We start from the raw sequence: 27,050 nt of genomic DNA, 5'->3' as shown, positions 1-27,050 counted from the left end.
GAATAAAATGTGTAAAAGTATGCCAAAATAAATTTAGATAAATATGTCATCTATGCATTCAAGCCCTCAACAATTTTCTTAGCATCAAGCACATATATACACAAAATATAAGGATTATATTATGCAATCTAAGACGATAAAGAGCACTTTGGTTTAAAACCCAAATCCTGAGTTTGTCTCTACTCCCACTGCCCTGCAGAGGAGATATACACTATATGACAGTTCAAGTACCCTTGACTATCTGTACTCATCAACCAGGGCACACAATAACAATATTTCAATACAAACTTCTCGAGTGCAATAAAACAATAACAGCATGTCGAAACAATGAACTACTTTGATCATGGAGGTATAAGTTCAATGATAGCTTGTATTACACAATTACCTATTACAAAATTAACTAGAGAACTTTCAAAATAAACAAGCAAATTAAACTAATAAAAAGCTTGAAAAAACACTGCTTTGCGGTAAACCTAGCTACAAATAAAACTTGTTTTGTAAGCTCCTATTCCTCCATTCAGCCTTTACTGTAGAAATGTACAGTTTGCAGTCAAAATCAAATTATGGTTACATACTTCAAAAGCCTGTCCTTCAAAACAAACGAAAACATATTTTCAGTCATTATTCGAAACCAGTGCCAACTAAAAATGCAGTCTCGAAATCAAATCAGTCAACGGATACATCGCTTAAGAAGAAGTTAGCATTTCCATAATAGTACACATTTGCATGTAAACAGCAGTTTTTGGTCGTAGTACATTAGGAAGCTGTCTGTTTAATTAATTCTTTGTGAATCCAGTGCATTTTTTTATTATATTATTTTTGCATAGAGTAAACCAGAATGATTTGAGATCCGCTCTCATGCGAGCAGGGGCTCTCCGTGGACTCTGAATCGATACACGCAGGTGTATTCCAGGTGGCCCCAGTTGCTTAAAATTCTCAGTTCCACCATGCCGTACATGTCCGATGTTTCCTTCAGGAAAGTGAAGGAAAAATGATTAAAGCTATTACCAATCAAAACCACTACTAGATTTTTGATTTCCTGTGTGTGGATGACTTACAGGAAGCTTGAAAGTCTGGATGGGCTCTCCGTCCTGGTCGTACGTGAATGTCGCGAGCAATTTTCCGTCTTCTTTCTCATTAGACATTCCATAAACATGCGACAACTCCACGTTAGACTTTTAGGGTTTTCACTCTAAGTCAACTTCCCTGACTTTTCCTAATTAAATGAACAATAAGTAGGATTTTCCCCCATCTAGTGGTGAAATTGTATTTTGCATTCAAACGAATAGTGCTCTCTAGCGCCTCGCTTATCCAAATAATATTGTAGTCTCAATTGAAATCAGTGGAGGCTTGAACCCGGAAACAGCATTCCTTACGTCAAAACTTAACAGGCAGATTACATTTTAATAAATGCAAACTGAAATTTAAAGTGGCAAAACAAAATCCCTGATATTCCATAACTTGGACAAAAAATATAAAATTCCCTGACTTTCAATGTCTGGAAAATAAGTTTTTAAAATTCCATGATATTCCAGAAATTCCATGGCCCGTAACATACAGTAGTTCAAAAGAAGAACAAATACACACAGCAAAAAATGACTTTTGTCTTGTTTTTCAAATTTCAAATCTTAAATTAAGATATATTTTCTTGATGAGCAAAATGACCTCGGAAAATAAGTCAAAGTTTATATTTTTGTCTAAAAACTAAAGTAAATTTGTGCTTAAAACAAGCAAAAAATATATATATATATGATAATGGAATAAAAGTTTACTTTTTTTATAAACACTTAATTCAAGAAAATTTTTCTTGTTCCATTGGCAGATTTTTTTTGCTTGTTTTAAGCACAAATTCGCTTAAATTTTATATTTTTTGTCTAAAAACTAGATTTTTTTTTTAGGTAATTTTGCTCATCAAGAAAATACATCTTAATTTAAGAATTTTTAGATATTTTACTGAAAACAAGACAAAAATACTAAGTAAGAAGTCATTTATGCAGTGCAGATTGTGGACTCACATAAACGGCGAAATCCTTCGGCGCGCTGTCGATGCTTCCCGTTGGCGAGAGCTCTTTGGGAAGGTGTTCGAGTGACACGTGAGTGATCCTTATGGGGTAGGACAGCGAGATCACCAGGAAACCCTGCGAGCCTCTAAACGCCCAACATTTCCCGGGAGACAGCTCTGGCTAAAACATGAACACAAAGTTTTAAAAACTCAAATCTGGTGAAACTAAAGTTGACTAGTCTTGGCGGTGTTGTGAGTTACCTGTATAACCGTGCGAGGGCTCTCCGACTGATACCAGAGGGGTATGCCGAATAAACTCAGACATGCAGATCTGGTCTTATATGTCTCTGAGCAACGTGTGTTTATTACGCTGGCACCTGTTTAAAACACACACTTACTGTTACATCATATATACAAACAAAAAAGACTAAATTACAAAAGGGAAAGAGAGGGGTTATGGGATAAAGACATGGCAGAGTCCAATAAGCATGTACACTATTCACCACATGGCTCCAGACTGTCACCAAAATTTGAGAGTGTGCCACTGAATTTTACATCCAGTCGCACATGTGCGACCAGTAAATTTGACCTTTTTTGTGATGTGACACTAAATTTGAAACAGCACATTGTACTTTCTGCATCTATCATTAAAGTATTTATTAGTAATACAGTGGAAATTAGTAGAAATGTGAATGTTTGGTAAGCATATTGATTTACAGTGTGTGCCCCTAAATTTTCTGGTTGTGCCCCTAAAATTTTCAGTTGGAGGCCACAGTACTCCTAGTGAAAAAAGTTAGTCTGGAGCCCTGCACCATGCCATGACAACATAAAGGGATATTTCATCCAAAAATGAAAATTTTGTCTCATCCTCATGATGGTAAGCACGCAGTTGATGATACCCATTGACTTCCACAGTAGGAAAAAACAACTACTATGGAAGTCCATGGGTATCGTCAACTACGTGCTTAACATTATTCATCAAAATATCTTCTTTTGTGTTCAACAGAATAAAGAAACATGACGATGAGTAAATGTTGACAAAATTTTAATTTTGGGTGAACTATCCCTTAAAATGACAGATATGACACTATATATACAGTAATATACAAGTCAACAATAAACTTGAAAAAAAGTTATTTTACGAGTTTACACGTACATGAAAATCAAAATAAAATAATTTGTATATTAAAGGGACACTCTACTTTTGAAAATAAGTTCATTTTCCAGCGTAATAATCAAGTTTCTTCCAATCCATTCAGCTGATCTCGGGGTCTGGCGGTACCACTTTTAGCATAGCTTAGCATAATCCATTGAATCTGATTAGACCATTAGCATCGCGCTTAAAAATTACCAAAGAGTTTCCATATTTTTCTTATTTAAAACTTGACTCTTCTGTAGTTACATCGTGTACCAAGACAGACGGAAAATTAAAAGTTGCGATTTTCTAGGCCGATATAGCTAGGACTATACTCTCATTCTGGCGTAATAATCAAAGACTTTGCTGCTGTAACATGGCTGCAGGAGGAGCATTGATATTACACACGAAATAGTGCCCACTTTCAATAGCTGAAAACTATTTTCGGGCGCTGTGCAATATCATTGCGCCTCCTGCAGCCACGTCGGTCTTAGTACACTATGTAACCACAGAAGAGCCAAGTTCCAAACAGGAAAAAATATCAAAACTCTTTGGTTCTTTTTTTGCGCGATGCTAACAGTCTAATTAGATTCAATGGATTATGCTAAGCTATGCTAAAAGCGGTACCGCCGACCCGGAGATCAGCTGAATGGATTCCAAAACGATAAAAATCCAATATTTAACTAGAGAGGAGCTGGAAAATTAGCATATTTTATTGAAAAAAGGGGAGGGTCTCTTTAATTCATGCGTATTTTTGGTGTGCTGTCCGAGGAGGACTCCAAGCTCGGAATTTGGCCCGAACCTCCCTCCTTAACTGGGAAAACTAAGTAACCAGCTAAGAGTGAGGTGATGGGGTGGTGGAGGGATGCTGTGAAACTTGTCTCGGGATAGAGGTGAGAGACGGCTTTATATACGGCTTCCTCTTGCACTGATTGGCTGATTACCTGAAGCGCGCCACCTGAATTGTGTTAAATAAAACTTAATTTTTAGGAAAATTATTACCAGATGATTCCAAAGCATAGTCCGCCATTCCGATTCCATCGGCCCTGTACAGATTAATCGCCCTGCTGACGATTTCTTTCACATCCTGTTACACATAAAAAACAACAATTCAAACTTCAGGATCATTGCCCTGTGGAATAAAGTACTGTATGCACTACAACAGGAAGTGATGTGATAATGTGTGACCCTGTCTAACCCCAAGTCTCATAATATCAGAACATAAACAGTACTGTGCAAGAGTCTTACTGTAGGCCACCACCACCAGACTTGTTGTTTTAGAAGTTTTAATGTCCATTTATATCTATTTTTCAATCTATTTTATTAAGATACAAACAGAAAATACAGGAAATGTGTACAAAATTAAATTTTCAGGAATAAATGTCTTCTTTAGAAATCTTTTGGCACTAAATACATCTTGAGTGTGAATGAAGTAAAAAGACTAATTTCTTTTTTATTAAATTAGGATTTAATTTTATTTAGGTTTAAAGGTGCAGTGTGTAATTTTTAGAAGGATCTCTTGACAGAATTGCAAAATAATATACAAAACTATATTATCAGGGGTGTATAAAGACCTTTTTCATAAAGAACCATTATGTTTTTATTACCTTAGAATGAGACGTTTTTATCTACATACTGAGGGTCCCCTTACAATGGAAGTCACCATTTTGTGCCACCATGTTTCTACAGAAGCCCTTAACGGACAAACTTTTTTACTAAGTTGTCTCCGAAGATAACATGTTTGTCTGGTGGCGGCTACCGTAGCTTCTCTATGCGTTTCAAAAACAAGGGGTTAGCAGTGAACTGAGCCATAGGTTGCAATTCGCAACCTCACCACTAGATACCGCTAAAATTTACACACTGCACCTTTAAGAGATCCTGCAGTTTCCTGCTATTGCTCAAGTGGAAGGGGAGTTTACCCTAAAAACCTGACACATCGGTTTACATTTTTATACAGTTTTTAATACTATATACACATTTCCTGTATTTTCTGAATATATATTATATTAAAGAAACTGAGAAACAATTATATATGATCACTATAACAATGCAAAAACAACAAATGTAATTCTGGCATGGTGGCTAAAGACTTTTGAACAGAACTGTATGTTGTATAGTCTTTAAATGGAGAAAAAAAGGTTTCTGTAGTGTCTATAAACCTGTATTGTGACCGCTCCAGCTCCTTCCTGTTGAAGTGTCTCTCCCACAGTTCTCCACGCATCCCTCACGCTCTCTTTTTCATGCCTTAGTTTGTCTAATATTTTTTTCTCCAGATCCTCTAGCACCCCCTGCAGCTCAGAATGGACGACAACGGTGGATTTCGGTGAGCTTGAATCCTTCAAGTGTTTCACAAGCCACTCCGACAGCTCTGCCTTCAGCTAGAGAGGAAATGACATCATTACTTCATTGCAGAGTTTGTCTTGTAGTCAAACCACTGTGAAACTGTGCATGTTCTCACATTGGCTTTGTGAGCCTCTAGGGCGTCAACTCTTTGTTCAAGGACGTCCAATGCCGACTGCTGCTTTGCAAGACTTGACTTCAGGTCTGAATTCTGCTGCACATGCTCAGTCTCGACACTGAGGGAGGACAATGAACATTAAAGGAATAGTCAATTTTCTTTAAAAAATTCCAGATAATTTATTCACCACCATGTCATCCAAAATGCCGATGTCTCTCTCTGTTCAGCCGAGAAGAAATTATGTTTTTTTGGGGAGAGCATTTCAGGATTTTTCTCATTTTAATGGACTTTAATGGACCCCAACACTTAACAGTTTTAATGCATATTAAAATTGCAGTTTCAAATGTCTCTAAACGATCTCAAACGAGGCATAAGGATCTTATTTAGCGAAACAATTGTCATTTTTGACAAGAAAAAAAATGCACTTTTAGACCACGGCTTTTGTCTGTCTCCGGTCCTGTGGTGCGCCAGCGCGACCTTACGTAGTTGCGTAATTCCGCTGAAAGGTCACGTGTTACATATATGAAACGCACATTTGCGAACCATGTTAAACAATAAACTGACACAAAGACATTAAACAACGTTGGAACGGTCCTCTTTCTCCACACTGGGACGTAGTTTCGCATACGTCATCCGTGACCTCTTGACATGATGACGTATTGCGTGAGGTCGTGCTGGGGCGAGAAGTTGTTGTTTAAAAGTGCATATTTTTTATTAAAATGACGGTTGTTTCGCTGGATGGGACCCTTGTGCCTCGTTTGGGATTGTTTGGAGTCCTTTGAAACTACAATTTTAAACTGCATTGAAACTGTTGGGTGTTGGGGTCCATTGAAGTCCATTAAAATAAGAAAAATCCTGGAATGTTTTCCTCAAAAAAGTATTTTCTTCTCGGCTGGGCGGGGACAGACATCAACGTTTTGGATGACATAGTGGTGAGTAAATTATCTAGATTTTTTTTTTTTTTTAAGAAAATGGACTAATCCTTTAAACACACTCTGCAACGGTTTTATTTAGTATGTGGGTGAGTTATGCATAACAAAAAAAAAAAACACAAACTTTTGCATTCGATCCTTTATGAGCCTCATATCGGTTTGCTGCATCTAGGAGACAAGCAAGCAAATACAAACTGCAATTAGGTAAATTATATCATTTCCTGTTTTGTGCTTTGTTGCCATGACAGAAAGGCGGAAGGGGTGACTGTAAAAGCGAAATCTAGAAATTGGTAATGTATGCAAATATACAGAAACCGTGTGGGTACATCACACCTACCTCAGATCTGACCTTCTGTCTGTCACTCTCCAACTTCAACAGTTCAATATCTCTCTAAAGTAAGAAAGAAAGAAATAGATATTTTATTAAGTGCACTTGTCCTGTTAATACACATACATAAATGACGGATATCATTGAATGACACACCATCAAGCTGGCTTCTCTTTCATATAAGCTGTTGATCTCATCCTTCAGCTTAGACAGATCGGCATGTTGGAAATTATCCTAAAAATAAAAAAATGCGTTGTCATGAGTTTATGCAATTATAAATAAACCAATGGCGGCCGGTGACTTCTTTTTTTGAGGGCGCTTGATGCGAAGTTCATCACAACATGTATGTAGCCCGTCATGTGTGTGGTTCGTAATTTCAAAATATGTCTTTGCGCGTCGAGAGTGTGCATCACGTGTCTTGTCAAAATAAGTGCCTGCTGCAGACGCATCTAAAGGGTTTATGATAAAAGAGACGCTCGCGTTTGCCAAATACTCGCATAATCTCATGCGTAATCAGAGTTTACTGTTAAGGGAGTGTCTTGCGTGTATTTTGAGTACGTGAGCGTTTCTTTTATCATAACAGTTTTGACACGTGTGCAACAGGCACTTATTTTGACAAAACACGTGACGCACATGGTTCACATGATGCAACACACGACACTCCGAACACACATTTTGAATTAGCGCCCCTCTGATGAGCAGTCACGAGCCGCCACTGGAATAAACTATCAATCAATTCAAGAACCAGAATCAAAGTGAATAAAGTATATGTAACAGGAGGACTCACATGAGATCTGCTCACATGAACTTCTGCTCTCACGGGTCTGTCTGAATGTTTAACAGGTGGAGGTCTTGAAACAACCTCACGAGGGCGAGAAGAGGCGACAAATGGGAACCAGTACCATATTCCTACAAGGCAAAACATTACATGTTATAATAATGCCTCACAATTCCCATGCAGCTACAGAACGGTAAAGGTTCAATTATGTACCAAATAGGAGGAAGATGAGGAGGAGGATGAGCAGAGTAGCCTTTCTTATATCTGCAGTGCACCTATAAAAAAAAGAGAGAATACATGAGGCCTTATTCAGCCTGCCGCCATGTTGACACTAAAACGAGGCTGTGAGAGATGTGAGTGTGCGCTTTAAACCTATCGTTTTGTGCCGAGATGCTGGTCAACATTTTCTAATGTTGTAAGAATGTATTTTTGTGTTTTGATGGCTGACCAGCATCTCAGTCAGTACAAAACAATACACATGCTCTGTCTGGACGTCCATCCCTCACAGCCTCGATTTGAAATCAACATGGCGGCGAACTGAATAAGTCATATAATGTTACAATTACATCACATGAGTGCATACATCGTGTGTCAGCTAGTGGTCATGGGCTTGCGTACAACAATGCCTATTAGTACATTGCATAACCAAACGCATGAATTTGTGTTATTTTTTTTACAATATAGAAGCACGAGTGCTGTACCTGCTGAGCAGAAAGACGTTGATCATAGACACACGAGAGGTGAAGCAGTACCATGTGCTGCCCACCCACCAGTAGAGCATAACCAGAGCTTGAGCTGTAACACACATGTGAACATGTGACCACATCCATTAAACTGCAGGAGAATACCAGCCATTGTTCATGTTAGTGGAGTTAATACGTAAGGAGTTTAATACCTGGAGATCGAAGCATGTCCCAAGTGGTAAACTCTGGTTCAGAGACAGATTCGGCTGATTCTGGAACAAAAGGGTTAAACGAGCTATAACTTTAATGCTGCATAAACATCAAACGTGAATCATCGCCTTCCTCGCTCTAGATTACTTACAGAATTTAACTTTGTGTCATGTGAACTTTTTGCTTTCAACTTGCTCAAAGACGCGTTTGAGGCAAATAATGCGTTTTCGCTGCAATCGCGACATTCGATTCGCGTCATTCGCACCCCCCCGCGCGAGTTCACATTTATTCGCGTTTTGCATTGACTTTATAGGTAATCTACTCGTGCAAATCGTTGAATTCGCATTTGGTGTGTACGCCCCATAACTATTTTGATCCATACACACCAAATGCAAACATCGTGTTCCTTGCTCTAGATATCTTGCGGGATTTATCTTCGTGTCATGCAAACTTTTGCTTGAGTTGAATATTTTCAACTTGCGCAAAGATGCTTTTGAGGCAAATAGTGCATGTTTTTTTGCGGCACCCGATTCGCGTCATGCGCATCGCCCCGCGCGAGTTCACATCTATTCGTGTCTTGCATTGACTTTGTAGATAATCTACTCATGCAAATCGTTGAATTCGCGTTTTGGTGTGTACGCCTCATAACTATTATGCTCTATACACACCAAACGCAAAGCATCGCGTTCCTTGCTCTAGATATCTTGCGGGATTTATCATCGTGTCATGCAAACTTTTGCTTGAGTTGAATATTTTCAACTTGCGCAAAGATGCTATTGAGGCAAATAGTACATGTTTTTTGCGGCACCCGATTCGCGTCATGCGCATCGCCCCGCGCGAGTTCACATCTATTAGTGTCTTGCATTGACTTTGTATGTAATCTACTCGTGCAAATCACTGAATTCGCGTTTGGTGTGTACGACCCATAACTATTATGCTCCATACACACCAAACGCAAAGCATCGCGTTCCTTGCTCTAGATATCTTGCGCGATTTCACTTCATGTCATGCAAACTTTTGCTTGAGTTTAATATTTTCAACTTGCGCAAAGACTATTTTGAGGCGAATAGTGCATGTTTTTTACGGCAATCGCGGCACCCGATTCGCATCATTCGCATCGCCCCGCGCAAGTTCACATCTATTCGCGTCTTGAATTGACTTTGTATGTAATCTACTTGTGCAAATCACTGAATTCGCGTTTGGTGTGTACGCTCCATAACTATTATGCTCCATACACACCAAACGCAAAGCATCGCGTTCCTTGCTCTAGATATCTTGCGCGATTTCACTTCATGTCATGCAAACTTTTGCTTGAGTTTAATATTTTCAAATTGCGCAAAGACTATTTTGAGGCGAATAGTGCATGTTTTTTGCGGCAATCGCGGCACCCGATTCGCATCATTCGCATCGCCCCGCGCGAGTTCACATCTATTAGTGTCTTGCATTGACTTTGTATGTAATCTACTCGTGCAAATCACTGAATTCGCGTTTGGTGTGTACGACCCATAACTATTATGCTCCATACACACCAAACGCAAAGCATCGCGTTCCTTGCTCTAGATATCTTGCGCGATTTCACTTCATGTCATGCAAACTTTTGCTTGAGTTGAATATTTTCAACTTGCGCAAAGACGCTTTTGACGCGAATAGTGTATGTTTTTTGCGGCAATCGCGGCACCCGATTCGCATCATTCGCATCGCCCCGAGCGACTTCACATCTATTCGCGTCTTGAATTGACTTTGTATGTAATCTACTTGTGCAAATCGTTGAATTCGCGTTTGGTGTGTACGCTCCATAACTATTATGCTCCATACACACCAAACGCAAAGCATCGCGTTCCTTGCTCTAGATATCTTGCGCGATTTCACTTCATGTCATGCAAACTTTTGCTTGAGTTTAATATTTTCAACTTGCGCAAAGACTATTTTGAGGCAAATAGTGCATGTTTTTTACGGCAATCGCGGCACCCGATTCGCATCATTCGCATCGCCCCGAGCGACTTCACATCTATTAGTGTCTTGCATTGACTTTGTATGTAATCTACTCGTGCAAATCATTGAATTCGCGTTTGGTGTGTACGACCCATAACTATTATGCTCCATACACACCAAACGCAAAGCATCGCGTTCCTTGCTCTAGATATCTTGCGCGATTTCACTAGCCTGGTTAGCCAGACCTACATCAAGATGTAAGGTCTGGCAACTCTTCACACAAACGGCTCAATGCAAGGGGCGGGATATAAGGTTGTCCCTCAAAATGCCTCTGTACGCAATAGGATAGCGCTATGACCAATCAGAGCAACGAAGAAGGTGACGTATGAGTCCCATGCGTTTCCCCACCAGTGGAGCTAATTGGTATATCAAACTTTTACCGTAACCAGTCGGCAAAACTCCAAACACACCTTTCTTGCTTAAAAAGGACTTCAGTAGGGTTATTTGCTCTTCACTCAAAGAAAAACATAAGTCTAAGTCCTCCAGAGTCGCGGCCAAAGCCGCTTCAAAAGAAAGCTGTTCGCCAGCAGCAGCAGCCATTCTTTGTTTTCAAGTAGGAACGTCGCAGGCAGCTCTGTCGTCATCATGTTAAGCCCGCCCCACAGACGCTACACACGATGTGATTGGCCTGACCAAATTTTGGTTTTTGGAGCTGTTAAGTGTATTGTGAGTGCCTAGACTAAACCCTGGCAGCAAATATATTTTGCGGCCGCTAAAGTGCGTCTAGATTTCTAGGCTACGATTTCACTTCATGTCATGCAAACTTTTGCTTGAGTTGAATATTTTCAACTTGCGCAAAGACGCTTTTGACGCGAATAGTGTATGTTTTTTGCGGCAATCGCGGCACCCGATTCGCATCATTCGCATCGCCCCGAGCGAGTTCACATCTATTCGCGTCTTGAATTGACTTTGTATGTAATCTACTTGTGCAAATCGTTGAATTCGCGTTTGGTGTGTACGCTCCATAACTATTATGCTTCATACACACCAAACGCGAAGCATCGCGTTCCTTGCTCTAGATTACTCGCGGGATTTAAATTTTTCACTTGAGTTGAATATTTTCAACTTGCGCAAAGATGCTTTTAAGGCAAATAGTGCATGCTTTTTGCGGCAATCGCGGCGCCCAATTTCGCGGCGCCCAATTTGCGTCATTCGTATCGCCCCGCGCGAGTTCGCTTCTTTGCATTTACTTTGTGTGTAATCTACTTGCCAAAATCGTTAAATCCACGTTTGGCGTGTATTCCCCATTATTTTTAATGCAAAAATAGACTCTGTGTCCGAAACCGCCTACTTCCATACTATGTTGTAGCCAAAAAGCAGTGGGTGAGGTGTTTATTTGATGGACACTTTACTATACTAACTCTATAGAGGAGTTATCCAACGAAGAAGAAGGAGAGGCATTGTTTTATTAAAAAATGCCTGAAAGTGGTAACGCGCCTCTATTCAAATGCAAATACATATATTAAACGGCTGTCCCTTGTGGTTAAATTGAGCTTGTTTAACGTCATTCCAGTTAACGACTAACTTCTTGTTATGACAACATATGTCAATTTATGTATTTACATGGCAGATGTATAGGGTTGCCAACTTTCTGAAATGGAAATAAGGAACGCCGGGGGGGGGGAACTAATTAATACATTTAGATACATATTTCATACAACTTCTTAGGCCTAAATATTTAATGAATAGCAAAGTATGCCTAATAAGTATACAAGACTGAACCACATAGATGTGAAATATAAAGGCTATCATGATCATTTTGCCGACAATGAACCATGGTTTTGTTAAGTTTATAATACGCCCTCTTCAAAGACCCCACCCCTTTTTAAACCTTGAGCTATCTAAATCCATAATTATTTAATAAGAAACCCATCAGAAATGATTGACACATTATGAGACGAGGGGGAGCGGGACACAGGAAAGAGGGAGAGCACTGGAGAGATAGTAGAGGTTTAGCCTATCACTTTCTTATCAACTATATTTGAGTTTTAAAAATCCACATAATTACATACCATATGAGCCTCTGGAGACGACTGACGGACAATGAACATTGACATTGCTCCATCCTGTGCCCGCAGCCTCTCGCTCCTCTTGTGATTATCTCCTCATGCGTGCTGCTTAATATCACACACTCCGCCGTGACAAACAGAAAAAACGCGACGGCATATGGTACAATTGGCCTTGTATTCATTGCCCCTCACGCATTCCAGCCACAGGTAAATATTTTCCCATTCAATTGTATATTTTTGTGCTCGTTTCTTTTTCGCCGGCTGCTCGGATGCAGTCATTTTTACATTTCCCGCTGTTGTCACTTGTCGTCATCGTTGCTATGATACGTGACATCACAATGACTGAAACGACCAATTAAAAGGGCATTCCCTGATGGGGCTGGAAGATGTTAAAAACGCTACGCTGATCATAGACAAACAGAGGGAGAAATGACCGCACCGTCAGGGTTTTCTTATACAAATGACGCGGTCTTCGTTCATGGCTGACATATTATAAGCTATGTGTCTGTCATGTATTTGCACTGAATTAATTTTCATAAAATACGGAACAAACTGCGTTCCGTATCAGTTCAATACGGAACAAGAATTTTATGTGTCAAATACGGGACGATTCCGTATTATACGGAACGGTTGGCAACCCTACAGATGTAGTGTGTCCGAATTCATTCATACAATTCATATTCCTACTATACAGCAGTACCTACTGTTCAACGGTCGATGAGTAGGTACTTAATCTAATTCAGTACCTACTGTCACAGTATGTGATTTCAGACTGCCAGTCAATGTGTTATTTCATAAATGAAATGTACACGTACTTGGGCTTGAGTTGAAGGGTTTGTCATAACGCTCCTCAGCTGAGGAATATCCAGAGGAGAAACCAGGAACAGCAAACGTCTTGCCTAAAAACAGAAATTAATAGAGGCAAGCTGTGATATAAGCTCTCAGCTTTAAATACAATTACTCTTGGCTGTCCTAAGACATTGTACATTATTTAATTCAGCAAAATTCAACAACTTTTCCCCCACAGTTACTGTAAAAGAGTGTATAAATTTAAAGGGAACACATTATGCAAAATTCACTTTTACAAGGTGCTTGGACATACATGTGTGTTGGCCATTGAACCAAAGCAGAGTCTCATTAGCAGTGATGGGAATAACAGCGTTATAAATAAACGACGTTGCCTTTTTCAGTAACGAGTAATCAAACAAAGTACTGTTTTCCATGTTGTAACGCTGTTATCGTTACTGACAATAAAGTGCTCAGTACTGACCGTTCTCGCTGTCATTGGCCGTGAAGCCAACGCCTTGTCCGCTTTGTATCTGACTCACGCTGCTGGCTCGGCTTGAGTTACGGGACACGCTGCCTGTGCCCTTGCGAGTGCTCCTTTTTTTAAAGATCCTGCAGGAAAGCATGTGAGACAGAGTAACAAGTTAACAGTAAATACCCACGTAAAATAAGTATTATACACTATATAGCAAACAGACACATATGCAGAGCAGCCCACCTGACAGGACTCTCTTTGTAAGAGACATGGCTGATGGATCCAGTGGAGCTGGTGCTGGCGGCATCATCATCATCGGGTGTGGGCGTCCCTTTGGTCACTAACCTTGAGCTTCTCCTGGACATCTCTGCATAAACACATTGTAGAGGTGTAAAACATGAAAATAGTGTTTAAAAACCTGTTTGTTGTGATTACTTTACAATTACATCCATGTCTAACAACAACACTCAACCCAAATATAGCACTTAAACATGGGTGATTCTCACGAAACCATTGAAACACCACGGCACTAATGATTTTAGCTTTAAAATGTGTAATATAGTAACATTAAAAAGCATCAGAATTAACACAATACTGTGTTCTACCTTGCAAAATGTGTGATTTCAACATAAGAATTTATAATTGTAAATTTTATCTAATTTTCTGCTGAAATTCTCATTACCGCAATGTGTCCGGCTGTGTTTGAACATGCGTTATGTTGTAATTTAATCAAATTAACACAAAAATATTAAGAAAAAAATAAATGAATGTTTTGCTAGACTACTTTAGATGACAGAAAAAAGATTTACTGAATATTCATGTATAATAATAATGAAGAAAAATTAGGAAAATGATGTGTCCATGCCTGATGTTCTCATCCTCCGCAACACTTTTTGAGAACAGTTTAAGCACACATACAGAATTTTAATAAAGTTTGATTTTGAGTGACCAAGCACATGGACCAGTTACTTCAAGATGGCTACCAGGTAAGATCATTTTTTTACAGTTAATTTGAAATATTGTCTTGTCAGAATGCTTACACGACATTTTGATTATCATTACCGCAACAGATGCTTATTAAATGTTAATTTAATTAATAGAAGCATAATACTTTGATTTTAAATGCATGTGGAGAATCTCCAAATTATGTTCTTTCAGGTTTGTCATGTCATTTTGAAAATATGTCAGTGTTGATGTTTTCTGACTGTTGCGGTAATGAGATTTTTTAGGTCTAATTTTTTTAATTATGTTACAAAAAGTGTTAAATGATAAGTAAAAGTTTTTAAATTAATGTTCCCATTTACTCCAGACTTTGTTTTTCAATGTCTGGTGGGAAAAAAAGTAAATTTAAGCAATTTTTACATTTTCATGCTTGACATTTTTAAAACCAAGTTTTCGTGAAAATCACCCAGTAGCTCTCCAGATTGTTTTTTTATTCGTTGTGGATCTAGGTTAAGTATAGATCCGATATAGTCCGGCTATGACTAACCCAGCTCTAGCCAAAATAAACTTTTTTTTAAGCAAGGCATTTTGTTTAATTCATTATTTATTTCTGGGCTACGGTTAAGCTAACGGTTAAATTTTCACTGACAGCCTTATTTTGGGCTGTGTTTGGACCGCTATTAGACGTCTTTCCAATGTAAAATTGCTTGCTGAGATGCAATATAAGCAGAGGCGGACACCACCCGAGTACTTTGAGTAAATTTTCCAAGCATCTGTGCTTTATCAGAGTGTTTGTCTTGGGAAAAAAATTATTTTACTTTACTAAAAAATGTTTACTACATTCCAAAGCATAGAGTCTGTGTATTCCTTTTATATTGCATATTAAAATTGATTTAATACCTAATTACATTTCACTACTTCACCTGCGCATTCAGGTCTTAATGATTAATGGTAAACAAACTTGCTGTCCTCGATGGGAGCTCTGCACCTGAGCGCTGAACCTTCAGAGAGAGCGAACCTGAGGCTGGATATTTAATGTACTTAAATATTAAATATAAACTAAAAACTTGAAATTATGAAATGTAGTGGAGTAAAAATTATAATATGCTTTGAAATGTATGTTTTCCAAAGAAAAACACCTTTAAAATACGAAAACATGAAAAGTTACTTTTATGTAGAAAGTAAAAATACTTAAGTAGTGTCCGCCTCTGAATATAAGTTTCCTCTTTATTATTATATTAACTTGCTAACAAATAAACCAAACGTTAACCGAAAACAACAACAAAAAACGCAGTCTGAAATTGATCTTTGTCTAATTCTTAATCTGAAACTGCAGGCTCATCCCGAGCACGGTGACAAAGCTTTTAGCTGAAGATTACCTGAAAGAGAGCAGACAGGACACGTGGAGCAAATGCCCAAACCAGAACAATCGACTTTATCCACTTTCTCTATGATTCAGCTGGTTACACAATGCTCTATACTCCCTTTTGTTCAAATAGACCGTGACACAATACAGTATTCATGATACGGTAATGAAAGAGTACATTCTGTTTCCCTACAAATCCCTAATCCTGATACAGCTAATACTCTTAAGCAGTATTAAACATCTTACAAACTAGTCTTTAACCAATACTAGAGAAGAAAACACTAAACTGAGCGTTTTAAGAGCAATGTGCAGCACATGTCACAATCCAGTCGCAAATCTGATAAGTATTAATATCTCTTCTTGGGTGAACAGGTGTTTTGAGTAACAAAAAATATATCTGGCTATTAATTTGAGTGTTTGAAATCTTTGGTGTCCCCAGAATACGTATGTGACGTTTTAGTTCAAAATACCATATAGATAATTTATTTCATTATTTTAAAATTGCCACTTTGTAGGTGTGAGCAAAAAGTGCCGTTTTTGGGTGTGTCCTTTAAAATGCAAATAAGTGTCATGGTTGGATAGTGCAGATTAAGGTATTATCCCTTTGTGACATCACGAGGGGAGCCAAATTTCAATGACCTAATTTTTCCACATGCTTGCAGAGAATGGTTTACCAAAACTAAGTAACTGGGTTGGTCTTTTTCACATTTTCTAGGTTGATAGAAGCACTGGGGACCCAATTTTAGCACTTAAACATTGAAAAAGTCAGATTTTTATGATATGTCAACTTTAACATGTATATTACCTGTCATAATTAAAGTATACTGATTAAACACTGCAGAGAAATAATACTGAAAAACAACCCAGTTTGCGTGTAAAATAAGTTAGTACTGAGCAAAAGTTAACAGCAGAAGTTATAAACTGTGTTATAATAAACGACGCTGCGCATATCGATTGGCGTATGACATTTATTATCGCGAGAGCACAGCTATAAATTCGCTCTCGCGGTATTGTGATGTCATAGGATAACTGTCTGCGCAGAACCTCATAAAATGCGCCAGTTTTAACCGCAAGCAGCATGTCAGGGCAGAATGGGTTTTTTTTTTTGCTTCTCCATCTATTTTGAATGTACTTCCTGTACTACAAACCCGTCCATATAACTTTTATCTAAAGTTATAATTAGACATATATGCACACAAAAAGACATTTTCCTACGGTGCAGCGCTTAGCATCATTTCAAGCCTGTGTGATGATGACTCGTCCCATAAACACGCGAGACGACGTTTTTAAACTGTGGTCACATTACAAGCTTTCACACCCGCCTGTGATCATCTTACCTTCTCGGTGGGTCTCCAGGAAAACATTCAGCCTGTCAAAAGTGTCTGCGGAGAAGCGCTCTTCCGAAACAGGTCAACGATAACGGGATAGCGAGAGATTCGTTGAGCACGCGCGAGTTCCACTACACGACGGCGCGAGTAACGCGAATTGTGTGATTTATAACGGACTTGACAAGAGTTGAGATGAGATGCTTCAGGACGGAAGCGCTCGTGTTATCAGGAAGGGTCTCTCTCTCTCTTGACAGTTGTCACAGCTCCACCTCTCGTCGTCGGTTCGGGTTGTTTTTAGAAAAGTTGAGGTAACGCCATCTTGTGGACATGCATAGTTACCTTAAAGATCGGGCTGTTCTCAATCCGAAGGCTGCAACCGCCAAAGGTCGCATTTCCAGGCTGCATACGTCATCAAGACTGTCTTATTTCAGAATATTAACAATTATAAAGTTGACTTTTATACTTAGTTAATCGTAATGTGTTGTGATATGCTTATAATTGACGTATGCAGCCGGCATATGCGACCTCCGGAGGCTGTAGCTTTCGGATTGAGAAACGGCCCGAGTCAAGACTCGTTCCTAAATGTTTCACTAAAAAGACGTTTAGTTCAGTACCATGGTAGATATAAAAATATTCAACAGTATTCAGTACATAAGACTGTGGTATACATTAACAAAATGTAAAATTATGTCAAATTTACCTATTCTCAAGCAGTTGACGTTACGTTGATGCTGCGACTACAAAGGTCTTGTACAAAAATTCGTAAGTAAATAATAAACATCATTACTTTAAACATCGCTCAGTTTGGTACATAAACAAACAAACAAAAGACCTACATCATGAAACACGAGGAAACATTTGGTGTATAATATTCATATAGTTCAATAAATCAATAAATAAAATCAGTTTAGATATATTTAATATAAGTAAGCATGTATACAAAACTATTTTAAAATTAAACACTTTTTAAAAATATAAAACAAACCATACAGTATTTGACAAGCGTAGGATTATTTTTTATTAAATATATATTTTCTGTATCCCCATTAGTTTTACATGATTCTTTTGAAGGATATAGTTATTTCATTATTACAGAAGATGGCGCCATTGAGCTTTTTTAAGACTTTCATAGACTTAAATAAGCTTTTACATATCCTTTATTTGAAAACCTTCCCTGGCTGCATTCCAATTCGCATACTATTATTACTAAAACGTCGAAATTATTTAGTATGTGCACTGTATCTCTTTCAATGCACCCAAAAGTCTATACTCCCCCCCTCGAAAAAAAACCAGCAAATATTTTTAAGGCATAGTAAGTGGGATGCAGGTAGCTATTTGTTTGCTACTTCAGTACTTTAAGTTCTTATCCACCTGTTAAATATAATTTTCCATCCCGAGTTTTTATTACATTCCCTTTATTGCTATTTTATTTAATTGATAACATTAACATAAAATTTCCTTTAAACCAGAGGTGCCCAAACTAGGCAAAAAGATACACGTCATTGACGCAGATGTTCATATTTCTAATTAAACATTTTCTAAAATGTAACACTTTTTGTTTTATTTGTACATTACAAAAATTAAATGCAAGGAATTCAAAGGAACAGTATGTAGGATTGTGGCCAAAACTGGTATTGCAATCACAAAACTTGTGGCTAAAACTGCAATCACACAACTGGTGGCCAATAACGAGGCATTTGTTAAAGATATCAGTTTAGCAACTAGTCAGACCATTACAAAAATGAAACCGGAAGTAAAGTTCGGATCCAGACGTGTATCACGTCAAGCGCACGTGCATCCGATGAAACAGTCTATACACAACATGACAACATAAACATCAGTTGAGGGCTGCAACTACACTTTTTAAATAACAATATTCTGTCCGGACCACTGTCGTGAGTGATATAAGTATTTGAATTGAAAATGGTTTCTTAATGTCTAGTGACATATCAGGGCCATTTTATGATTCATTGATATACATTTCTTACAAACTGTTCCTTTAAAGTGATTTTTTATGTACATTAATGTGTATAGCATGCATCATGAAACTCAATGAACTCGGGTACTATTGGCCAAAAATGGAGAAGTCGAGGCAGTGGCACACAGACAAAAGAAAATTTAGAAATGATTGGCAAAATGATTTATTTTTTTACAACAGCATTATTTATGCAAAAACAGAGTCATTTTTGCTTATTTGTTTTTTTAAATGTAAAAGTTTGGGGACCCCTGCTTTAAACCTTTCAAGTAAACCATAATGCACACACCTGCTCATTATAAACCGTGCGTATATGCACAAAACGGGGCTGGAAACGTGCTTACGGCAGTTTGCAAAGGTTGTGATCTGTAAAAAAACAAACTTAATGGGAGAATGGGCTTGCAGGGATCTGAGGATGATTCATGTACGCACATATGCAGGTGATCTGGGATTTATAAAGGGAACTTTACTTTGTTTTATAAGTCTTAAAGCTTACGTATCACACGCTGTTTCTGCATTTCTGATGTTAATCTGGAGTACCTATAGAGTAGTATGACATCCTTTATATCTCTGAAGAGTCTTTAGTTTAATCAGATTTATAAAAGAAAGATTAGCTTTATCGAATCTTTCCGATAACGTACGAAAAAAATTAAGAAGGAGTTACTACCGCGGGACGAGCGAGTACGAGTCATGCAACACTATACAACACTTATAACTTATTCACTACATGTTCGTGTCATTTATATAATGTGCACGCGCCTATTTCCAACATAAGACAGAAGTCTTACTTACCGCATGCAACTCATGACCCGGCTGGGAAAATCCAGCGCATCAAACACAAATGCAAAAATCCGCTGCTACCCCGGATAATAAACTATATCCATTGTTTTCATAAGGCTGTATTTCTTCTCCTTACATCCAAAAACACACTTCTTCTTTCGTGCCATTGTTGAGTTTTGAAATTAAACAAAGCTGTCGCGTGATGTGAATGTTTGTAAATTCTTGCGTCTCCCGCTGATTGACGGGTGGGCGGGGTTTTCCGGCGGAAGTGCCCATATAAAGAAGTGATACGTATAGAAAACCCCTGAAACGTCAGTTGGACCTGTAATCGAAAAAAACTTTCCGAAACTTGTACAAACCCTGGCGAAGTCCATTCGGCACAGAAATACTCTGTAACACGCCCAACTGCTTTTTTGACATTTTGCCTAAGTTTAGCATGAGGAAGCAACTATATAACTGTGTTAATAAGTCAGAATGCTTGAAATACCATTGAACCACCCCTTTAACATTCTTGGCTTTTGGGTGAACGTAGACTTTTAGTAAGGATCCTATGCACATTTAAAAATGAGGCCCCTGGTCTTGAAAAATAAAGAACACATAAGTCTATTTTACTTTGCCTTTAAAAAAGGCTTTTTCAAAGTGTTTTCATTTATCTTTTTTTTCTACATCCAGACAGGTTAATGTGTTTCGTGATCTTCTGACAACACAGACAACGCAATTTGTATCCTTCTCAAGTCAATGACTAGAGGTTAACAAAAAGCTATAAGAGCAAATGGTGTCTGTGAGGATTGGAATGATGTTGGAAATGTCACACTCATTTCCCAGAGGTACTAATGAAAATGGAGCTCATACTGAGCCTATCTTGAAGGAAACATTATAAACAAAAAGCTCACTTTCTGATACACTAACCGGGTGATTCTCACGAAAACTTGGTTTTAAAAATGTCAAGCATGAAAATGTAAAAATTGCTTAAATTTACTTTTTTTTCCCACCAAACATTGAAAAACAAAGTCTTGAGTAAATACTTATCATTTACCACTTTTTGTAACATAATTAAAAAAATTAGTTCTAAAAAATCTCATTACCGCAACAGTCAGAAAACATCAACACTGACATATTTTCAAAATGACATGACAAACCTGAAAGAACATAATTTGGAGATTCTGCACATGCATTTAAAATCAAAGTATTATGCTTCTATTAATTAAATTAACATTTAATAAGCATCTGTTGCGGTAATGATAATCAAAATGTCGTGTAAGCATTCTGACAAGTCAATATTTCAAATTAACTGTAAAAAAATGATCTTACCTGGTAGCCATCTTGAAGTAACTGGTCCATGTGCTTGGTCACTCAAAATCAAACTTTATTAAAATTCTGTATGTGTGCTTAAACTGTTCTCAAAAAGTGTTGCGGAGGATGAGAACATCAGGCATGGACACATCATTTTCCTAATTTTTCTTCATTATTATTATACATGAATATTCAGTAAATATTTTTTCTGTCATCTAAAGTAGTCTAGCAAAACATCCATTTATTTTATTAATATTTTTGTGTTAATTTGATTAAATTACAACATAACGCATGTTCAAACACAGCCGGACACATTGCGGTAATGAGAATTTCAGCAGAAAATGAGATAAAATTTACAATTATAAATTATAATGTTGAAATCACACATTGTGCAAGGTAGAACACAGTATTGTGTTAATTCTGATGCTTTTCAATGTTACTATATCACAGATTTTAAAGCTAAAATCATTAGTGCCGTGGTGTTTCAATGGTTTCGTGAGAATCACCCAAGTTTGAACTTCATTACCATGCATTGTAAGAAAAATGGTCCCTAACTGTCATTGGGGCGGCACTCTTTTATAAAGTACACATTTGCACCTAAAAAGTGTATATTAGTACCTCAAATGAATCAAATCCATATTAATATCTGTACTTAAATGGTAAATATTAAGATATTTTAAAAGTTACCTCTGCCCCAGTGACAGCTATAGGAACCATTTTTGACCATTTGTATACAGTATATATACATGATAAATGTATTTGTATATAGGATGGGACATTCTTTATCTACAGCATTTTATTGAATTAAAAAGGTGTATAACCCTTGAGTGCCATCCATGCTTTTAGTCAATTTTCTTGGAAATGAACGACATCTGTTATTTTGTCAACTGTAACAGTAAACTAGCTAGTCTGCTAGATGGCCTAACATATTTGATGTTAAAAGCCACAAAATGTTAATTTAATGATTCATTAGGAGAGACTGCAGTATTCATTTATTCCTCATCCGCTCAATGGATTACACTGTTTTATCAGACCCATGCTTTGCTCAAGGTCACAAAGAGCTGACATCACTCACAAACCTACAAATTAAGTCCAACTCTATTATAACTCAAACATGAGCATTTCATGACTCACGCAGGTGACAGTCGGCTTAAAGGTCATCTAAGATGAAAAGCAGGTGATGAATGCAAGTAAAAGTGACTTCCCAAAATTTGATCTTCAGTGCCATTTTGCTGTTGCCAAGGAAACCGCACGTGTGTCTGGGTGTATAGGACCTAGTTCACTGAATGCTTTTCAAAGTCAAAGTCAACCCTAATCAACCTCACTTGCACTTTCTTGTCGCTCACACACACACGAACATGAAACAAATCTCACACAAGGTCTTAGATCTCAATGCGGCTCTCAGTATCAATAGACATCAGACCCAGACTGAATCTGAATGGCTGGATATGTTGCGTTCCAGCTCAATCAGCTGGGGGATTTATTCATTATTTGGAAAGCCGGTCCTGATGCAACAGCTATTCAATTGTATGTGAATGGCAATATTTTCAAAGGTTGATACCACCTCTAAGGTTCTTAATAAGATGCAGAAAACACTATCTTGTAATTATGAATATGGATTAGTCTTAACAGCTGTGGGGATGAAGAGGATAAATACTGCTGATTTTTTGCTGTTAAATGCAACGCTCATTGCATTTAAGATGTTTTGTTTATGATATTTTTAAACTATTACATTTCCCCCGCATTTTAATGTGAAATATTGCACAAAATGTGTTGTTAATGTTTGATATATGTTGATGAGTTTCATCAAATCCAAAGGGACCCCAAAATTCCAGTTTATTTTGTTTGTGCAGATGAATTGGCTGATTTACAAAGAAAAGATCCATTCACGCCTTTTGTTTGTTTGCTTGTTATATATCTTGGGCTCATGTGCACCATTTGACAAGAAAAATGTTTGTGCACATGACAAGAGATACGCAAATCCATTATCACTTCCAACCAAAGAGAAATATTTTATCCTTGAAACCGAGACGTGTTTATGGATTGTTTACTTCCTGTGAAACAAATGCTGCAATATAGCTGCCGTAGCCGGTTCTGCACAATTGCAAATTCGACTTACATTACGCAGAAGCCTTTTTGATTGACAGAAAGTGGAAAGTGCTCACGGGAGAGTGTGTGTAAAAATAATTCAAGTGATGCCGAATGCAAAACAGAAATAAACAAGTATGAAGGGAAAATGAAAGATAGAAGAGAACGATTAATTATTCATCAACACTGCAAACCTGGCGGTCCCCGGGAGAGGTTGTAGTATGGAAATGCTGCATATTAAACCCCCTCACCCCTTCCCAAACATGCTAGACCCAAAGTGCACTAAGATTACTGAACTCTTGAACAATACAGGACTTTTCGGTCCTGGTAGAATGAAGCTATCTTCAATTTGTACTCCACCACTTCAGAATAATACCTGTATTATATGTATCCAAATATTTTGATACAGAGCGGCAATATATGAAATTGTCTTCTAGGAAGGTTTCCCGGAAAAAAGCTTATTCTAGTCCCAGACTAAAATGCATGTTTGAGCTGCCTTAATTTCAAAACACCTTGTAGTGATATTTTAACATAAATCAGTCCCATTGTTTTGTCTCAAGATGCATTTGTTTGTAAAAACTTAAATGTCCTAATATAAAACCTAATCCAATAAAAGCAGAATAGGGATACATTAATTTCTGTCCTCTGTTACATGATGTTATAACTATAACAAAATTTGTAACAGTGACAGTAAAAGTTATCTAATATTATTTTGCTCTTTACTTTTAAGTAAACTTACAGCAGTGTATTTACAGTAATCAACATGCAGCAATGGTTTGAGTTATGTTTAACCCTTAAATGCATACCTTTGGTCTTTAGTTACCCGGGGCATCATTCACTACCTTCCCCTTCATTCATTGTTTTAAAATACACCTCCACCATCTTAATATGTCCCAATCTGTCTTATCAAAAATAAAAAAATAGAGTCAAATATGACCCAAATATGTAGTAATGATTGTGGAAACACTCATGCATTGAGGTTTAGAAACATATGGACAGTTTAAAGACTGGGTGCATGACTAAAAAATAAACACTTTGGAAAAGGGATTCGGGGGTCGTGTCTACTAACTGACATTGTTGCCTGAGTTGCGTATGTTTGGGGCATCAAAAGAAGGTCCAGATTCTATTGGGGTAGGGGCGTGTTTATTAAGGTGATTTCAAATGTCAACATTGGCTTTCAGAGATCATGCACCCCGCCTTTAAATTATTAAAGCATCTGTCAGTGTAAAATCAAAAATTAATAAATATTTGCCAGGCTGGGTAAATATTTTTGCATTTTTTATATGCATTTCACATTTCTTTGAAAAATAATATACATTTTAATCTTTTATTTTAATCTACGTTTCATTTTACATTTCATTTATTGAAAACGTATCTATAGATAATGTTTTTTGAAGCACTTTTTAATACAATGGTATCTCTACACCTGCATAGTTGCCAATAATTGTTTTGTCATAACAATGCATGCTGGTTCTGTCTTGATAAACTTTAAATTTTTAAAGAGCCGCTTGTAGAAATTGTATTAATCGTATTATATTTTCAGGTGATCCACGTGCTTGGGAGGTGGATTGTGGCATTAACAGCGGTGTGAGGAAAGTGGGGAATACATTATTTTTTAGTTTTTTTGGATGTGAGAAATTCAACCTGCGTTTCAATGTTCCACTGGTTTAAATATTTTCTTATTTTTTATTAATATGTACTTAACCCAAAGTAAAACATAGCTCTGGTTTTTTTTTGGTTGAATTTTTTGTATACAGTTAGATACAGCCTTGATAGCATCTGCCATTCAGTGCGTGTATCTGCTGTAAGCTCCGTAACGAATATAATAAACAATAATGAGTAGTAATGTACTACAAATATTTCGAAATGGTGATTCACTCATGTTGCAAAATTACTTTTTATGTACTACAAATACAATTTACAACATCATAACCCTTGGTCAGTGCAAAGAAACAAAAACTGCATGCATCCTAATAGTGTGACTCACATTGACATCATCATGAGTCTTTTTCACTCTCAGCTCCCCTAACACGCTGGCCTTGTCTAGATTTAGGTCGCAAAGACTGCAGTGGATGCCTTTTAGTTATTGCTCTTTGATATGACCATGCTTTAAGGGTCATTACATCTACTAGAGCTTTCCATTGGCTTCCAAGTACGCTTTTATGTCCTCGCAGTGCATTCTCGGTCACTGAGTTTCTTCTATCTATACAGAAAACACACAATCACTGGTTGTGCTTTCTGAAACATCAAGCCCCTCTTGTGTAAGCAACCACTCAGAAAACATTAAAATACACTTTAAACCATTCAGAAAGCATTAATTATTACCCAATAGCAATGCTCTATGTTGAAGTGGTTGGTTATAATGTTTGCATTTACCCATGCACGTATATTCCTTTCTCTCTTGCTTTGCTATAGACCCCTTCAAGGTTTGTAAACATTGAATGACTATCGGGTGTGCGCGCAGCATGGGGTCAAACTGTTCATACCATCCAGGCTTTATAATTTAATATAACAGGTCTGAAAAATGACGACTTACCTCAAATGAAGTGAGCACTACAAACACAAGCCTCTTTGATATTTGTATTGTTCCAGTCTGCACGTTAATTGCTTGCAGCTGCAGATGTTGTATTTTTTTGTTTTTGAGATTCTGCATGAATCGCGAAAACTTAACGGAAGACCTGGTGCGATTTTCACAGCCCACGACGTAAGTAGGCATTTTTGACGATACCGAATAATACGACACTCAATCTGCTGTAATGGCTTTTCTGACCCCGACATGCGCAGTGGGAACCGCCTGTGACGTGAACCGTGAAGGGGTCTATTGGGCTTTTCAATGGATAAATTTGCAGATGGGCCATCAGTCAGACTAAACCAAGGTGTCAGGCTTTGGTTTGACTATACTTGATGATGCTGGTACCCCTGCTGTGTCTCCCTCTGTGCTGTATCATTCCAACACTGACTGATATCTTCTCAGCGTGCTACACTAAATAAATATCTTTAGGGAATAAGTATATTATACAGGATTTAGTGGATCTGCAGTGAAAGTCTGAAAGCATCTGTGGTTCTATGTTGTGTTAATCAATTTTTATTGTAAATTATATTAGCAGAATAACAATTTGAGTACATTTTGGATTTGAAAAGTTTACCTTTCGCAATTTTTTAGTATTTGGCAAGCCCACCTTTTGATTTACTGAAAGAATAGATTTGATCTGACAAAAGGTAGACATGAGTCCACACACCAGCGTGATTTGAGAATTTTTTAGGACTATCTTTTCTGACCAAAGCACTTAAAGGTGGAATGCACGATATCTGAAAAACACTTTGGAAAAGGAAGTCGGGCCAATTACCAAAACACACTTGTAGCCAATCAGCAGTAAGGGGCGTGTCTACTAACCAACATACACTGAAAAAAAAAATCCTTTCAATTTACGTAATTTTAATGTGTACATCGGTCCCACATGATCCGATTGTTTAAAACCAAAATAATTTT

General features: G+C 37.6%; 1 protein-coding gene and 1 long non-coding RNA gene across 3 annotated transcripts; one reads left to right on the top strand and one right to left on the bottom strand.

The window, feature by feature from the left end:
* Positions 1–752: 752 nt before the first annotated feature.
* sun2 (Sad1 and UNC84 domain containing 2) lies at positions 753–18,254 on the bottom strand. 2 transcript variants are annotated; one of them, XM_073870430.1, is made up of 18 exons: positions 18,125–18,254; positions 14,032–14,155; positions 13,798–13,925; positions 13,343–13,426; positions 8,529–8,588; positions 8,335–8,428; positions 7,847–7,908; positions 7,643–7,764; positions 7,012–7,089; positions 6,865–6,918; positions 6,652–6,695; positions 5,596–5,713; positions 5,297–5,515; positions 4,140–4,224; positions 2,264–2,379; positions 2,022–2,183; positions 1,059–1,154; positions 753–970 (listed from the first exon to the last, which is right to left on the bottom strand). In XM_073870430.1, the coding sequence occupies exons 2-18, from the start codon at positions 14,151–14,153 to the stop codon at positions 857–859; spliced, it is 1,758 nt and encodes a 585-aa protein (XP_073726531.1). In that variant the 5' UTR covers positions 14,154–14,155; positions 18,125–18,254; the 3' UTR covers positions 753–856. The 2 variants fall into 2 exon arrangements, with proteins under 2 accessions (XP_073726531.1, XP_073726530.1); XM_073870429.1 differs by lacking the exon at positions 18,125–18,254 and adding an exon at positions 17,434–17,642.
* LOC129450703 (uncharacterized) lies at positions 17,601–25,202 on the top strand. Its single transcript, XR_012370764.1, has 3 exons — positions 17,601–17,732; positions 20,852–21,006; positions 25,104–25,202. It is a non-coding gene; the product is annotated as an uncharacterized lncRNA (long non-coding RNA).
* The last annotated feature ends 1,848 nt before the right edge of the window (positions 25,203–27,050 follow it).

This window comes from Misgurnus anguillicaudatus, chromosome 8 (assembly GCF_027580225.2).
Source record: "Misgurnus anguillicaudatus chromosome 8, ASM2758022v2, whole genome shotgun sequence".
Classification (NCBI taxonomy): Eukaryota; Metazoa; Chordata; class Actinopteri; order Cypriniformes; family Cobitidae; genus Misgurnus; species Misgurnus anguillicaudatus.
This window is presented reverse-complemented; position numbering and strand designations above follow the sequence as displayed.

What these genes read in the sequence shown, in the direction of transcription:
- sun2 (XM_073870430.1), bottom strand. Translation starts at nt 14,153, where the DNA reads ATGTCCAGGAGAAGCTCAAGGTTAGTGACCAAAGGGACGCCCACACCC. An exon ending in CTGGAGCGGTCACAATACAG is followed by an intron (nt 4,225 to 5,296) that starts GTTTATAGACAC and finishes TATGTGTAACAG; the next exon opens with GATGTGAAAGAAATCGTCAG. An exon ending in TCCAGACTTTCAAGCTTCCT is followed by an intron (nt 971 to 1,058) that starts GTAAGTCATCCA and finishes ACTTTCCTGAAG; the next exon opens with GAAACATCGGACATGTACGG.